We start from the raw sequence: 18,177 nt of genomic DNA, 5'->3' as shown, positions 1-18,177 counted from the left end.
GGGGTGAACGTGCGCCGCGTGCCCCGGCGCACGAGCCGAGATCGCGCACTAGGCGGCCCTCGAGGCGGTGGCGCCATGTGTCGGCCCAGCGGGGTACCGTTGCGTGGCGTGACGGGCATCATCAAAGAAAATTGCGATCCCCTAAACACCTCTGCTGTTAAAATTCAATATAAGCAGGGACAAGCGCAAATGCACTGCGTCTACAGCTAGGCGACTGATTTTCGGTAAGAAGATAGGTGGTTATGCACGAGCTGTCGGGCTAGTGAAAGAAATCGTCACTCGCCATCCGCAGTCTTGCCCATCGCCGTCGGCTTATCCGCTCTACCTCTGTTTGATTTTCTTGAGATAGTGAAGACAATAGTACCCAGCATTTGCGGCCCGCCTTTCAAGTGAACTTTGCTAATTGACGCAGAAGCACTGCAAGCAGCAGTATGTTTTATTCCGGCTATCAGGAGGACGCACAAAAGAAGGTGGCTGCAATACTAAGGCCTTCCAGTTGTTGTTGCTGGATTTTGAAAGTACTGCATGCTTAAAGGGACCCTGCAGCATTTCTCACCGACTATTCAGAAGGCTGTTGCTTATAAGGTGTACACTTCCCCACAAATCTCCTCCCCGAATTGTTTTAGAATCCTTTCAGTATCCCCGGAGTTACACTAGGTGAGGGATTGCGTTCGCCGTAATATGCGCGGTTCCTTTTCGTCTCTGTCTTTCACTACCACTATGAAGGCTGCTCGCTGTCTCCCTCTAAGGTGTAGCAGCTAGGACAGACTGAGAGAATTTCCGCTTCCAGCGACCTCCGATATTTACAACAATGTGCATCTTGTTTTGTTCTCCACAACAGAATCTCTGACTTCCTATGCGCCGTTCGCACATCGTGAAACTGCAGGTCTTTATGCCCGCGCGTAGACTCACCGACTCATCATCGGTATGTTGTGAAAATGGTAGCAATTGACAAAAATTTGCGGGCAACTAAGCACTTCTTACAGGTTCCGAAGAGTTAGCCTATTGCGGGCCGCGTGAGATGTGGCCGTGAAGAGATGGCAGTAGAACAGGCGGCCCCCAGCAGCCTCGGAGAACTCTGATTCTGGGGAACCAGTGGCGTGATGCGTCGCCAGTCTGCCTGTCGCGACAAAAGACGAAGAAACAAAAGTAACGAAAGAGACGCAAACACAATGTGGAAGTAAAGAAGCCTTTGTTAACTATCGCCAGAGGAAGCCATACCCTGCTGTTGTGAATTCCTTCTTCACTCGAGTCTCCAGTCGAGTAGATCCTTGAAAGCGATTTTCGCATGTAAAAGCATTGCGGTGTCCTCCACTCAGCCGAGTCGATGAAGCAAAGGGAGTGGAGGAAGGAGTCAGGGTACCGCCCGCAGTGCTGTCTCCTCCAAAGCACGTAGATGGACCAAACATTTTTTACATATTTTTCCCCGTTACCTTGACTGCTTTGGCCCCGACTTCAAACTAACACGTACTGCAATCACCTCTATCTTCACGACATCACTCCTACCACCTACCCACCAGACTGCCCCCACTGCGATAAGCCTAACACTACCCCTCAGCTCGTATGGGCTGCCCCACCAAGGCCACCACCACCTATATCTCCTACCTCCTATATCTCATGTAGAGATATGTCCCCTATATCTCATATCTCCTATATCTCCTGTATCGCGCGTTGCAGAGCCGCCAGCTCGAAGACCAGGAGGCCCTGATCTATCTCGCGAGGATGGCAGGCACAGACGCTGCCTACCGGAATAGTGCGGCCACCCGCTGCCCATAGCTTTTTACTGCGAAGCAGTATATGTCTAACCCCGCGTAGTTTCCATTCCGGTGAAGCCGCTTTTTTTCGGCGCCGCTCCTCGGCTCCTCCTCGCCACCACCGACCCCTCTTTCATAGCTTTTATTTCCCTGCCACCACAGATGCTTCTTTCAGAAGTTGTACAATTGGCTTACAACGGCGGTAGCGCCGTTATCAGATGACTGCGGAGAATCAACAGAAGCGCGCATGGGTGCAAAAACGACGGAAAACCGCTGCCGCCGTTGCCGCCTCAAATTCCACCTTGCCGAGTAGGTGCGAACTCCTTGCGATTGAAGAGAAACTTGCCGATTTGGAACGTCGGTGTGGTCCATAATTCGTCTACAGCTTGAAAAGCTTTCCGAGTGACACTTCCCCCCGTGTATTCCACGCCTAAGTATGCTCCCATTGCTGGTTGCCGGTTTTTACTTGAACGGGAGGAGGTGGAAGGAGGGGGGCGTGCACGCACAGCTGGGCTTGATGCCGCTGCCGATGACATGCCCGTTGTGTAGTGGGAGATTTAGACGTGGAAGTCCCATGGCTCGATGCGCCCTGTCAGCTGTCCTCCATAATAGCGTGGTTTGGGTATTGGTTGGTGTGTTACACAGACAGTAACATGCCTACGACGGGGGAGGGAAACGAATAGTCCCATGCTTGTCCGCTAGAATGAGGCTGGATGCCTTGCAGGTTTTAACTCGCGGTGGGACAGACGCATGTCGTTCGCTTGTAGGAAGAAGAACGGAATTGAATGAGTGTTGACCCGAATAGAAGCGCGAAGGATCGCGAAAACAACGGAAAGCGATGACGCCGCCGTTACTGCCTCAAGTTCCACCTCGTCGAGTAGCTGCGAATCCCTTCCGGATCAACAGAAACTTTCCCGCTTGGAACGCTGACGTGGGCCATCATTACGTGTTCAGCTTAAAGCGCTTTCAAAGCAATATTTCCGACGGTTTCTTTCACTTCTAAGCACGCGTACATAACCGGTTGCCGTTTTATGCGAGCACTGGTTGGGAGCGGGGCGCTCAATCACAGCTATTGACGGTATTCGTTGAAAAGTTTAGCGGTCAATTTCTTCGCTTGGCAACACTGGAGACGGCCACAGACATGGCCGATGCGCCACGGACACGGCGCAGCCTTGGCCAGTGCGGCCGCACGCCGAAGAAAAAAAAGACACCGGCGGGCGTCATCTGCTCCGTTCCAATCCGATTCTAAACTGTGGCGCCAACAGAGATGTTATTAATCGCGCTCACAGTGAACTCGACGCAATACTTTGTGTTCGGCGAAGAGTTCGTAACGTGAAACACAGTCATGTGTTTCACAGTCGTGCTTAGCACGGACATGTTCCGCCATCCCGCGGAGCCCGACGTAACGAGTGACGGCGCACCGTGGCCTCCGCGATTTGCTGCCGGCGAACGGCGCGCCGCCGGTAGCCGATCGCGGAGGCCACGGGCGCACTCACACGGTTGCATGGAGGAGAAGAGGGGTGCCTGACCTGCGGGCCGTGCGCACGTCGCCTAGCAACAGACGCTTGGCCACAGATATGGCGGCGCACACTTGGTTGCCCGCATGCATTCCACGCCATTGAATACCGAGGATAGCTTTCATGCGCTTACTTATGGAAGGTCCGTTGTGCTGGCGGGTGGTTTATTCTTGGGTGTCAAACGGCCCAATAGGACCTGTCCGGTGTTCTCTCAGTGGCATAGCGGATTGGGTAGGTGTGTTACAAAAACAGTAAGATGCCTACGATGCTGCAGTCAAACAGACAGCTCCATGCTTGTCCGAAATAATAAAGCTCTTCCAAGTTTCATTCCCCTAACGGGCTAGAAAGAATGCTCAATCACAAATTGCACGAAAACATGTTTTGTTTTGTGCACTCCGTGAACTGCGCCCAGTTTCGCAAGTCATCCTTCTTCACAGTGTGGAAGGCCACTATTTCTTACCCCAACCCCTTCCGTATTGCTTCAAAAAACGTTATCTCTCGCCCTCCCCCTCTATCTCGCCTTGAATGCTGAAAAGTAAAGGCAATGATTATACACATAAGTTTAGTTATGACTATTTACAGTGGAATCTGGTTTATTCGGATCTGTAGAGAGTAACAAAAAGTGTATGAATTATCCGAATGCCGAATTATCGAATGAACGACAAAGCCAGCACATTTACGATTTTTTCATGCGTATCTTTACTTTGCGAAGGCGACGGTGGTGTTAGTTTGTATATTGGCGGATCGGTGGGCGGTAATAACAAGTTTTCGGACGCGCCACAATCCGTGCGGAGCAAAAATACTGCATATAGAGCATCTGCGCAGAATCCTCCCAGAACAACGAGAGAATCTGCAGCTCCTTTTGCAGTACGACCCGCCGGGAGTACAACATTGCACGGGCCCTCTTCGTCGGGTGCCTCATCCGCTACGCCGAGGGCATCGCATAGAGTTTAATACAATAATAACTAGAGAGGAAACTTGCTAGTGTGAACGCGAATTCCGAGGCGGCGCTTACGCTTCGATGGGAATCATGGGTAGTTCTGCAACCGGATTGCGTACGATCGAAACAGGCCTATGGCTGCGCAAATTGTGTTTTTTGACTATAAACCTCTTATTGCCTGGTTCGCTGTTTATGAATTAAATGGTGAACAAAAAAGCTAGTGACCAAAAACGGGTTTCGTTCGAAATAAAACGGCGCGTTTAAATAAAAAGCCTACGCGGAGTTGAGGAGGTTCGCGGAGTAGGTTTGCGATTTGCCGCCAACTACAGCGGCACGCGGACTTCTTTAAAAAAACTATCTGTTAAAGTTTCGGCGCTTGTAGTTTTTTATATTAAGAACAATTTTGTGCTGCTAAAAAAGAAACTGATTACCTTTGTAGAAATTATTGTAGCCTGAATTACTGACATTCATCAAGCTGCCTTCCTATCAGCCGCCGGTACTGCTGGGCTACGCCGTAGAAGCCGGCGTTCGCACGAAAAGTGATTGTTCCAAGCAGTTCGCAACCGTCGTCAGCTTCGAAAATGCATTGCTCTGCCGAATGAGCAGCGCCGAAACTCATAATTCGCAGGCAACTTCGCCGCATACAGCGCCGCCATTTGTGTTTTCGTGCTCACTGTGCCGGCAATGAATTGATAACTCACCTGACTCGCAACTCAGGTTATAAAATATTTCCACTCCGGTCGGCGTCAGTACACGTGCGGCATTCAGTTAAAAGAGAAACGCATTTTTGAACGCTTCTTCCAACATAAACAAATGCGTTCATGCAAGTCCAAAACGCAAACGAAACTGGCTGCACAATTCAATCCATAATAACTTCCGCCAGCCATCGAGTGCCAATCCGAATCCAGAACTACCCATCACACCCATTGCGGCGGACGATCGCAGCGCCAGATTCCTCTCAGGTCGTTATTGCATGGAACTCTAGGGGGCATCGTCGCAGGATGTGTTTCAATAAAGTCTTTTCTCTCTCTCTTGATCTCATCATCCTAGGGAGCCTACATCATCGCTTAAACGACCGGCAACAACTGGACGGCGTGTGCGTGTCACGTTTCGAGAATTGAGCTTTGCGCGCCTAAACTTTCGCCGAAATAACAAAGGTCGGCGGCCGTAGGGCAATGTACAGTCCACAACACATTTGTCTATAACACTCGACTAGCGTGCAGTGGCCTACACGAACGACGCTTATCGGTAACACCCGGTGAGAAATGGCTTGTTCCTGCGCCTGCGCGGCCACCCTGGCACGACCAGCCTGTCCTTGTTCACATGTTTGGCCACTGCGGCAAGACAGAATGCTTGAGCCGCCAAGAGCGCTGTCGGCGCACCGGCCGCGAGGCGCATGGTGGGCGGGCGTTGCCGGGCGCGCGCCGCTGCTGTGTCATCATTCGTCTGCTGCATGGTCTGCTGCGTCTTTCTTCGGCAAAAACTCTGCCGCGTCATCCTTCTGTCAACCTGCTACGTGCCATCGCGTGTAGCGCGCTCTAAATTTATGTGCATGTGTTGGTAGTTCGTCGACGGCGACGGAGGTTCAACTAACTAGAGGTGCTGCTATTTAAGGGGCAATGTTTTAAGTGCTTCGAACACACTGAACGGAGCGGGAGCAGATGATTGTGCGCCATAATGGTGTGTATTTTCTCGCATAGAGGGAAAAGAGCACCAGGAGCACAACATTGTTACCATGACACATTTATTAAATGACAACTTTAATAAATGTGATTATAAAATCAACGAGATGACTTGAAAGCCTTATATGTCCTGTAATTCAGTCGACGTTAAAAGTCCTTGAGCGAAACCGGCATTAAACAACAGTCGCATTAAAAGTCCCTTGACGCCTCCAGCGAACCAAAACAAATAGATATAGCTGATGAATGAAGATACGAATTTAAAACAATGACAAAGCTAAATTAGAGTAATCAAAGGGAATTAAGAGGTATTAAAGTGAAATAAAGTGAATTAGGAAGGACGTGAATTAGCAAATTCACAGGGATCAGTATGAGTAAGAAGGAACCGAAGTAAATTAAAGTGAATGACTGAGTAAATTGAGTTAGGCCAAAGTGAACAAAGAAAGTTAGGTATGAACAGAAACCAGTGTATTAGATGAAACCAAGCGAATTCAGAAAGAAGACAAAAAATAAGAGAAATGAATGTGAATTCTGTGATATCAAAGTAGCTTAACGTGAATATAAATATGTGGAATAAGTTAGACAGAAGTGACTTACCCGGAACCAAAGTGATTAAGATAAATCAAAGAAAATTACCAAAAAGGCAAAACGAATGCGGGCTAATTAAGCGGAATGAGGCTGAGTTTATTTGAAATAGAGAGAATAAAAGCGGATCACTCAATAAATTAAGGTATATTAAAGTGAATTGAGTGCAACTAAATCAACAGGAAGCGAAAGTGAACTAAGATGTATTCAAGTAAATTAGTTACGAAGACAAAGCAAATTGAGAGGGACCAATATGAAACTAAGAGTCACTGTAATTTAAATTTGTTGACTAAATGAATTTAGTTAAATTGAAGATAAAAGAGGAATCAATGTGAATAAAACGAATCCAGGTAAATTTGAGCAAAGTAAGATGAATGAATGGGAATGAAGAGGCATTGAAGGAAAGGAATACACGTGAATGATTAACAATTAAAGTGAATTAAAATAGATGAAAATGAGGTAGAAAAAAAAGGCAAAGAAAACGGAGAGGAGAATGCAAATTAAGAGTAATGAAGGTGAATTAATTTCAATCAAAGTGAATTATGCAGGGTATTTCATTGAATTAAGGTATGTCAAAGCGAAGTAATAATAATGAAACTCAATTAAAAAGAATCAAATTGAGATAGTATATATTCAAGTTAATAACGGTGAAAGACAAAGCAAATTAGTATAGTCAATGTTAATTATGAGGAATTCATTTGAATATATGAGAAATTAATTTCATCATATTTCACTTGGATATCCCTTAATTCACTCACTCGTTTTCTTTCATCTGAGTTAGTTCCCACGAATTCCTCCCGATTCACTTTGATTCCCCTTAATTTTTTTCGTCTTCCACCTTTACTGATTGGGGTATGTTTAGGTCACTTCTTTTTGTTCTGATATATTTCAGTTGATTGAATTACCCGCCGCGGTGGCTCAGTGGCTAAGGCGTTGCGCTGCTGAGCACGAGGTCGCGGGTTCGATTCCCGGCCGCGGCGGCCGCTTTTCTGATGGAGCCGAAAAGCAAAAACGCTCGTGTGTTCGAGATTTCGGCGCACGTTAAAGATCCCCAGGTGGTCAAAATTAATCCGGAGCCCTCCACTACGGCGCGCCTCATCGCCCGCGTTGCGTCGGCGTGTTAAACCCTACAATCAATCAATCAATCAGTTGATTGAATTATCCTGTTTAATTCACCTTGATTCAAATTATTCTGCCTTCATTTCTCTGAGTTCTTATTTATTCTTCTCCATTTTCGGTATTCATTTTTATCCCCTTTTATTCCTTTTAATTCTATTCAATCTAACTTAGTTCACTTAGTCAACAAATTTAATTTACACTGATTGCTAGTTTCATATTGGTCCCTCTAAATTTACGTTATCTTCGCAACTAATTTACTTGGATCCATCTTAATTCACTTTCGCTTCCTGCTGATTTAGTTGCACTTAATTCACCTTAATATACCTTAATTTATTGAGTCAGCCGCTTTTATTCTCTGTGATTCAAATTAACTCAGCCTCATTACAACTAATTAGTCTGCATTTGTTTTGCCTTTTTTGTAATTTACTTTGATTCATCCTAATTCACTTTGCTTCGTGGTAATTTACTTCTATCTAACTTATTCCACTTATTTATTTACGCTGAGTTACACTGATACCTCACAATTCGCATTCATTCCTCTTATATTTCTTGTCTTCTTTCTTAAGAAGGCAAGCCATGGTAACAATGTTGTGCTCCTAGACCTCTTTCGCCCTCCGTTCTGTCAGTTCGTTGCCCTGTAAGCATGGCCACTTAAATTGATTGATTGATTGTAGGGTTTAACGCGCCGACGCAACGCAGGCGATGAGGCGCGCCGTAGTGGAGGGCTCCGGATTAATTTTGACCACCTGGGGATCTTTAACGTGCGCCGAAATCTCGTATACACGGGCGTTTTTGCTTTTCGCCTCCATCAGAAAAGCCCCTTAAATTGTAGTAGCAGCTCTAGTAAATGCAGCCGTCGCCGCCGTCGACGAACAACCAACAGTGGCGCATAAATTTACAGCACGATACTCAAAGGCACTTATCAAATTGACAGAAGGATGACGCGGCGGAGTTTTTGCCGAATAAAGACGCAGCAGACCATGCAGCAGACGAACGATGACGCAGCAGCGCACGGTGCGCTCCCGGAAACGCCCGCTGTCCGTGCGCCTCGCGGCCGGTGCGCTGACAGCGTTCCTGGCGGCTCAAGCATCATGTCTAGCCGTGGTGGCCAAACATGTAAATAAAGACAGGCTGGTGATGTCAGGGTGGACGCGCAGGCGCATAAGCAAGGTATCTCTTACCGGGTCTTACCGATAGGCGCCGTCTATGCAGCCTGCTGCACGCCGGTCGAGTGTTATAGACAAGTGTGTTGCGGTCATTTTTGAAGGGATGGAGTAAAAACGCCGATTTATACGAATTTCCGTAATAACGGGGTACCAATTAACGAGGTTTTACTACACGTTGAGCAATCGTGACAGTAACCCGCTGAGGCCAATAGGACAGATAGAGCTGGTGTGACCGCACTCCAGCCCTGGCACCTCTGAATAATGCGGTAAATTCGAAACAAGCGAAGGGGAGCGTGTTCCGTTTTCAGGCACCTTTCGAGGTCATTGGTGAGTTTCCCGGGTTGTAATATTTGTCTCAGATGTTCCTAACTGCGTAATTTACACACCCCTCAAGTTCATTTGCAGTACTCAGAGGGTTGCAGAGTGCCCTTATTAAGCATCAGTGGATCACAAAGTGCGAACTGGGAACGATGCTGTTTCATAGTACTGAGGCGTCCATAAAAGTAGGCTACAGGCTGCCGGAATGAATTCTTGTTTTTTTTTAACATGAGCAAAGAAACAAAAACACGCCATTGTAGACAGAAACACAGACAGAAATGTAGTTCCGTTCATAGCCCCTGGAGAAGTATTTTCCTATTTATGATTACTATTGCTTTATCTCCGTGTAATTGGCTAGGTCGTTCTACGCGACTGGGGCGGACTCATTAGGCCGTGTGCTCCTTCTGAAGACGGATCAAAAATGGTATCATGGCATAGCGGTACGCGATCACTGTGTTGCTTCGTCAATCGATGGGCATGGCTTCGTTGCCCAATTTCATTTAACTTTCATTTTAACGTCGGTTTCTATGCAAGCAAACTTGTCATTTTGTTTGACAACATTGTTTACTAAGGTGCACTGCGCCAAAGCTCTAATCCCTATCGAAATATGGAAAGACGCATGCTGGTGCATCCCTAATACATAATGTAATGTCGACTTTAAAATAAAAGACAAGCTGCTTCTAAAAAAAATCCAATTTGCCTCCTAAAGACGAGCAGCCACGTACCTTTCAAGCCCTGCAAGGCTTATCCCGTGCAAGCAGACTTTTCTCTGCAGAGCTTTACGTTTGTCGGAAGGTATGGTAAAGAGCTTGATCCGTTCGGCGGATCTGGTCCGGCATACGAAAGCACAGTCTTTGCCGGCACCGAACAGGAGCTACGTCTCTTTTTGCCAGCCCTTAAAGGTTTTGGAATCACGAAAAATTGGCAGGGCTAGTGCCGCCAAGCTTGCGTAGGTGCATGAAGTATTACGCCCGCAGGTGTATTTTTACTGAGCTGTTATGTGGAGTTGCTGGAAAAAATCGGCGCGTGCTTGTAAAATGAAATGCTGCACAGCAAACACAGCTATATTGCAGTGAAAGCTGAAATGAACGAAACGTCGTTAATAGCAAACAGTTATGCTGGTCCTGTGTACAAAGCTCATGAACTCCAGCACCAGAAAGAGTTATTGCACTTTACAATATTGGCTAGGAGATGACAAATTTACACTGTAGCGTTCGAAGCCAAGTAGTATAGTATACGTGCGTTACCACAGGACACAATAAAGCTGTCCTTTCATATTTGCCTGCAAGGACAAGTTGGTTCTCTTGGAAGTTATTCGAGACAGCAATCCATTGGAAAACGTATATTCCAACAATACGATGCAAAATCAATCACCTCATTTTGTTTTCTTCAGATGTTGAACGCACTTCAATATTTGGGTTGTAGAAATCGTTTACTACTGGCGACTTTTAAATCGAAGCTGCTGTGTTTTCACTGATGGCGTCTGTAACGCGAGAACGCCGGGTGGAGTCAAGGAAATAAAAGCTTCTCGTGGCCGGCATCGAACCTGGGTCCCTCACGTTATGACGCCGGCGTCCATCCGATTGCTCAATTTCGACATGGCCAAAGCCCACTCCAAACTGCACGTGACAGTGAAGTGGTTCCCCGCACACGCGGGGAACGAGGTGTCAGAACAATACCTGAACCACAATGAGACGGCGAACTCTACCGCGCGAGTGTTAACGGGCCGCGCGGCCGGAGCGAACCCGTCTGCAGGACTGTGGGGGGAAACCAAAGTCAGAATGGGGACATATAACGAAATCACAACATACTATAGGATGAGAAGGAGAGAAATGGCACCGCCGCACCCCGGCCTGGCCAGGGAGCAAGCGGTGGTACTAAGACAATTGCAGACGGGTTCCTTACTGACCCCGGTCATCATGAAGCATGTGTGCCCGAACAATACGAGAACGATACGTGCAAAGTGTGCCGCAGTGCGCGGGCTACGATGGCTCACATCCTGTGGGACTGCTCGGCAAGACCTACAGAAGCGTCAATGGAGACAAAGGTCCCGCCGTGGTACCTGACCGCGGCGCGGAGCAATGACAAGGACGTACAACTACAGGCCGTCCAGCAGATCCCGGCGGCACTTGAACAGCAGTGCCCGAGCGAAAGCCGAGAGGGCCCGGCCGCCCCGCGCGGGCAGGCCGGAGGACCTCGAGACGAGTAGCGAGGGAGCGGCCTAGTAAAGAGCCCAGCCGGGAAGACGTAGGGCCGCGTCACGGCGCTTCGGTAACGGAGGCCGCCTGCAGGCGATTTTAATAAAGTCTTCGCTCACTCACTCACTCACTCCAAACTCAGACGACAACCAAAGAATCCGTCACGAGGAAGCTTCGCGTTCAACCATCGTCGTCGGCAGACGGAGGGGTGCATGATTTTTTTTTCGTCGTTATTTAACGTGCAGTTGAGCCTTGGGCTTTCACTGCTCATTCCTATCATTCACCTTCAAAAAAATGGCTGCGCATTATGACGCTTCCTAACGCAGATCATCAAAGCCGTCCACTGCTATATGAACTTCAGGTACTCCCATTCAGCCTTGTTCGTATCGCAAAGGTTTTCATTGCAGTGAACAAGTTGATTTCAAATTTACGTAACCTATGGGTTAATAAATTTGTTTCCGTTGCCTACCGGGAACACTAGAAACGCCAGCAATTGGAAGTTTAACAATCCTGTGACGTATTACATTTATGACCATGACCACTATAATTTATTTATTACGCAGCATGCATATATATATATATATATATATATATATATATATATATTTATATATATATATATATATATATATATATATATATATTTATATATATATATATATATATATATATATATATATATATATATATATATATATATATATATATATATATATATATGTATGTATATATATATATATATATATATATATATATATATATATATATATATATATATATATATATATATATTGGGAAAGAGAAAGGTGTGTGCGTGGGTGCACATGCGAGCATGTTGGTATTTCGAGTGGTTGAATACACACATGTGCTTTTGCCAGTTCTTTGGAAAAAGCGTATAACCAAGTATTCCGATAAAACCGTCTAAACATCGCTCTTTACGATGCCATGAGCCCGCTAGCAACAAATAATAAATGCGCTGAGGAAGCGTGAACCTTAACGACCCCCGTGACAAATCGTGCATTCTAAGTGCCTGGAACTAGCAGTAATTGCGGCCGCTAAATAGACGCGACAAACGCCTTTTCCCGTTCAGTGCATGCGTTACCTTTAGGATGTTTTCGTACGAGGCGATTTTGCCGCATTCATACCCGTTTAATGCATACCTTGGCGACTGCGGACACCGTGCCCGGTGCGAGCTAGTACATATCAGTGCCGCGTGTTGTGTGCCCCATGCACGGCTCGAGTGACCGCCCTCCCTGGCGCGTTCTTCGCAGCGACCATGTGGCCCGGCAGGAGCGGCCAGCAGCCTGGGAGTAAGCGCTTCCGCCGGGCCGGCGCCGTCGCCGCGCACCTCGCGTCGACGGCGTGCCCCGTCTCGGCTGTCCACCGAGCTGCCGGCGGGAGTGACCCTGGGACGCCGCAGGGCCGTCACCACATCGGACCACAAGACCTGCGCCCTGCTGCACACCAGGCTGAAAGGCATACGTCTAGAGGACATCGCGTGAGTGGTCTTCTGCCCATTTGCACACGGCGCTCCGTACTTCGCCGAAACGGCACACGCACTGTCCACACTGGGGACAGTGCACGCGCTGAGCCAGGGCTCTCCCGATGGCCTGTTCGCCTTCGGCGGCTCTCGGCTTCCGCTGCTCTTAGCCTACTTATTCTTTCAGCTGCCAACCGTCTGTTTCAACACATGGTCAGCTCACTCACTTTGCGGAAGTTACTGGCCAGAGATTTTGGGTTCATAATGCGCTTGCCTTGCACACCATCTTGCGCACAGAAATTAAAGTTCTCGTTGAAGTAATGTTTCAATCTGCGAAAGCTTAAGGTTTGGTAGATTTTGGGCTTGTACTTGGAATTCCGAGCCAGTTTCTGTCCGATGTACATACGTATGCACCCTAAGACGCATTGATGTGGGATGGAGCAGCGTAGGTATTCCACTGCGCAATTTTTAATCCTGGGAGGAACTGATTCGAGGTTACGCCTGTAGGCTATAGGCCTACACGCTGTAGGAAAAGGAGTGTGTGGAAAGGTGCCACCAGAGATCTGCCGTAAGACCTAAGAATGGTGAATGTAAACAAACATGCCACCTCACTTAATTCACAGGATCTGTGGTTTTAAATTAAGATGAGGACGAGTCCTCAACAACTCTTACGAGCACCTGGTGCAGGGACAATTTTGGCGCATTTGAAAGCTTAGTTATCTCAACGTCGCTACATCTAGCCGGGTTTTGAAATTTCCGACATATCAGCCGCGCGAGGTTATCCCGCAAACGCTGCGAAGTTTGATTTCTGTATATGCTGCCATTTATTTTTGTGGCCGTTCCCGTTCGTAATGAAGCAGGAGGAAATATATTTGCGTGTTGCCTGTTAACAGGGCCTGTTCCCACTTGTACTGAGGGAGCGGCATGGCACTGCGACACTGAGTATGGGCGAAAGACAACCGAACAATAACCAACAACAACAGGCGACTGTGGTTCGCCATCAGCTCTACTCGCGAACCACAGTCGCCAGTAGAGCTGCTTTGTTTTGGGTGCGACAAAAGTACTGTTTGTAGAAGTGACCCTTTCCTCAGTTCCTCCAAACACTGCCTTGCGTCTTATTTTGAAGCTGTTTTTTTTTTTTTTTTGCAGTAAAGCTGCGAGTATACGTAGGTCACCAACTCCACGTATGTATCTGTTGACATCATGAATGCTACTTTAGGCAAAGTGCAGCTTCTAACAAAAATTGTAGTTTAGAAAAAACATATGAACCGGAGTTCTTCTTCCCACTTGTATTTTTATACGTAGAAAGCGATACGAACACAGTGCGCCTGTGTTAGTGTCGCTTTCTTGTGACAAAACGCAGCTATACACGGCCGGCCGCGTGGGGGCAGGTTATAACACGCGTATTTCTTTTCGCGCTTTCGGTATTTTGTGACAAAGCATTACTTAACTGTAGGAGTGTTCGTCATATTGTACCTGCTGCGCAGTTGTGCCGCTCTAACGATGTTCGTCAATGATCGACCGTGGCCTCGCACAAACTTGAAAACCGGGTGGCGTACGCCACTTCCACCACAACTTGCAGCGTGCATGCCGGCATCCCTATTACCAGTGAGGCGTTGTCACTAGTATTTCCAAAATGTGGCTTGCGTGTGGGTTGCACTCCTTCCAGTAAGCTATGGCAAACTTTTCTCTGTCAAAGACGCACTGCAATGTGAAATATTTCTGGGGAATAATAATTAGTCAAATTTCAAGTACCGTCTGCAACACTCTCTAGGCCGACAAAACCGGGAAATATCCGGGGGAGCCTTTAAGATCACCAACGTGACGTCATAAAATGAAATTTCGCACAAACTGCACCGACCAAAGTAATGCTGAAGTTACTGGGACGACGCCCCTGTACTGCCTCTACCGGCAAAGCAACCCGATCACACGGCTTCTTCGGGATTCGTTGCAAGGAACACCGCAACCTACATGGGCAACTGATATTATACTCGCGTTCACTTCGCCATGTCCGGCGCATTTCAAACGATGGCTGCCTGATTGCCGCTTCAGTTCTGAACACGGTGTTGGAAGCGACATTTCCATTGCTTGACTTCGCCCATTACGTTAGCTTACCAGCTTACCATACGAAATTTTGTCGAACCCTTGATTGCCTTAGCCAGTTGGGAGTTGAAAAAATGAGCTGCCATATGCTGGCCGTATTTTCAATTTACGGGACAGAACCCGCCCAATCGTTGAGGCATATCTCTAAAGCTTTCCCGCTATAGTATGCAAAGACGTTCAAAGTTGTTCGCCGTCTTTCCCCTGTGGCCGAACTGCGCCCGAGTCCGCTTCTTAGCCCGAGTTTCCCTGGTTCGATATCAGGTCGCAGCGGCCAAATCTTCAGAGGGGGTAAAATGCAAGGTGCCCGTGCAATGAGGTTTCGGTACGCGGTAAGGAAGGCCGGATGATCTAAATTATTCGGTAGTCATCCCCTACGGCGCGCTTCATCGGCCGCGGTCTGCGGAGGCAGCGCCCCATTGTATACCCCGGAAAACGGACACACGACGGAAAAGAGGTGAACCCGGGTGCTTTTCGCTCCACTGAAAAGAAAAAAAAGCGTGACAGCCACTTTGGGCCTGGCCAGAACATGTACGTATAGTTTCCGGATAACTGACTTGTCGATAAAAGCAGATCCAGAGCCTTAGTTAAGGCGACATAGACGACGAAAACGGAGAAAGGAGAGGATAACGTCTTTTTGGAGCGGATTTCTTATTCTCCTGAAATTCCACTCGCTGTTCTTGCGGAACAGTTTTTATTCAAGACAAGCTGACGGAAAACTGGTCCTCATCGACAAGTAACCTCATCTGCTAAGTTAATTATTCCCTTCGGAAGGCGTTTCTGAAAGAGGTGATGACGACGGGAATCTAAAGCATTGCATTTTTAATTTGTTTGTGAAAGCGTATGCGGTAAAATCTGAATTCAGGGGTATTTATTGCGTCTTGTCGAAATTTTGTCCTTGAAGGTGTGCAGTCTAACGTTGGCGGCATGCTCGCCGTTCACGCTATAATAGTCCATCCTGTTTACACCCATAGGCACTAGTATCGCTGCGTGTAGGGACCCGAATTTTGTAAGCTGCTAGGGAAAAAAAGGACCAGCAGCTGGGTACAGGGCGAGTTTACACTCACGACTCGTTGTTCCGGGGAATGCACAAACGCCAATCTTCGTCCAACGTAATAGCTTACTAAACATCCGCGGTTACGATTTGGACGGAGCGCAGCGCAACGTTATCGCACCGCCGGTTTTTCTTAATTGGACGGTACAATGTCGCTCGTTCCCAAGCAGTCGGGCAGGCTTAAGGCAAGAAGGAGCAAGCGCATTTCCTTCGTCCCAGATGCGAGGTGCGCCTGGGCAGACAGAGGAAGATAAGCAAGATGCTCGCGGGACGCGTGCTTTCATTTGCAAGTCAATTGCGTCTCTGCACACATCGCGATTAACGTTTCTGCTATGAGATGAGTAGCGTCAGAATCCGCTGGTTCGTGTCTACCGTGCCTGGCAACACGTGTAGCATCTTGCCTTCGTCCAGTCATTTTCAGCAAAAAAAAGCGTTTTCGCATAATCGGGTGCACCTTGCTAGGAGCACGCATGCTCGAATTATGAGACGAAGAGCGCCTAATTAGTGTCCGCTAACAGAATACGTAATAATTACGACATAATTATTGGCCTCGTCAGCGTTGAGCTGAAATGACACCGGAGAAATGCATCGATATTTTGCTGTACAAAGTTGTCCGTACTCGCGTTCATCTCTGTTAGGATGGCGTTAAGGTTGGTTTCGAGCCTGAAATGCAAGCTTCGACCGAATCTCCTTGAACGTGTGCTCAGTTTTTGTCGCATGTGAAGTGTTGTTACGCAGCCAGTTACGCTGCCACGTATATGTGCCGTGGGGCATGAAGTGCAGAGTAGTTTCACTCGTAAATTATACCCTTCAGTAATAAGCAGGTGACCAATTACGTATATTCAAGGTCACTAGGAAGTGAATGAAAAAAAAAAACGTTTATTTGCTGCGGAATGGTGAATCTGCTCGGCATGGCTCGCGTTATTCGACGGAAGTTGGGGAAAAGAGGGCACATACTATTTGGGCAAGGGACTTCAGTGGGAAAGGAAATGGCCTGAAAAAGTCCAGCCGGCCAGCTACTTTCATAAATTTGAGAAGGACATCTAGGATATATTTATAAAAATATCTGTTCTCTTCCTTAACAACACTTCGCCAACCAAATCTTCGACATGATTGAAAATCAGCGCGGAAAAAACACAGCACAAAAAGAAGAAATGAGAAGTAGACCGGACGACGCTGTCCTGTCTACTACTCGTTTTTTTTTTTTTTTGTGCTGTGCTTTTTCCGCGCTGATTTTCAATCATGAACATTCACCAACTTGCCCAAATCACAGTCCTTTTGAAATCTGCGACCACATTGAAAACAGATGCATCTTTCTTTGCCACACCCCATCAGCGCCTGGTTGTTTGCGCAGCGGTGTCTTGTGCGACGATCGGCATCTGATGCCGCCTAGTATACGTCAGGTCGGCTTCAGACTCTTGCCGCAACTGTCCTAATAACTTTAAAGAACGACACCATTTCACGTCTCAGCCAACCGAACTGCGTGGCATGCCGTTTTGTTACACCCATAGATCCGTATATGGCTTTTGGGTCGGTAGTCTGAACATAGTCTAAGATTCACACAACTGCGGGCGAGCGTAGGACTGTTGGTTACACACACAAAAAAAAAGAACAGCAGACATGTGCTACTTGTTAACATACAGGACATATACGGCGCCTGAATTCGTGAAGTGAGTAAACGTACCAGCAATGGGCCCGTACTCTTTGCTAAGATTCCAGCAAGGAGTAGAGATACCGGGCTCCAAAGGTGGAATGGTAGCGGAATTCCTTCACCTTCCATTCCGCTCAATGGCAGTGGCGGGAGTGTTGGGGTGGAGCAGCGTTGGGGTGGAGCCATAAAGGGCTATCGGATGGCCTTCGTGGGCCGCTCTGCCATCGTTCTGGCGGCAACCAGTGGACGCGAAGGGAACCGGTTGAGACTAGGAAAATTCACGAAGCACAAAAGTGGGAAAGAGAAATTCCCCAGACTCTCGTACCAGATATGCGACATGAAGGCACTAATGCACAATGGCACCAAACTTGCGCCAACTGCTGACCTAGAGCCGCAGTTCTCTTTCTCGATCACTATCATTACCGATTTCTTCAGATGACGGCTTTGTAACCGACTGGAATTCGCAAGTGCTGAAATAGTTAACTCAGAACTGATTGGGATTAGTTGGTTGAAATTACCGCTGGCAACACGCAACCCTTAAGGCTGTCGTCGATTAACTTGCCCCGAAATACCACAGTTTTCATGATTTTTCAGCGGCCCCGGACAACAATCGGTA

The 18,177-nt window shown here is 47.5% G+C and overlaps 1 protein-coding gene across 8 annotated transcripts in view; it reads left to right on the top strand.

Annotated features, from left to right (window-relative positions):
* The window catches only part of Cac (calcium voltage-gated channel subunit cacophony), a 906,370-nt gene that overhangs the window by 448,118 nt on the left and 440,075 nt on the right, over positions 1 to 18,177 (top strand). For all 8 annotated transcript variants that reach the window (XM_077679772.1, XM_077679785.1, XM_077679745.1 and 5 more), the window contains exon 3: positions 12,548 to 12,774. In XM_077679772.1, the coding sequence (XP_077535898.1) occupies positions 12,548 to 12,774 (227 nt within the window). The remainder of the gene's footprint in view (positions 1 to 12,547; positions 12,775 to 18,177) is intronic.

This window comes from Haemaphysalis longicornis, unplaced genomic scaffold (assembly GCF_048455015.1).
Source record: "Haemaphysalis longicornis isolate Haplotype H1 unplaced genomic scaffold, Haemaphysalis longicornis Haplotype H1 scaffold_1, whole genome shotgun sequence".
NCBI classification, from domain to species: Eukaryota; Metazoa; Arthropoda; class Arachnida; order Ixodida; family Ixodidae; genus Haemaphysalis; species Haemaphysalis longicornis.
Note: the sequence above shows the minus strand (reverse complement) of the source record. Positions and strands in the feature narration are given on the sequence as shown.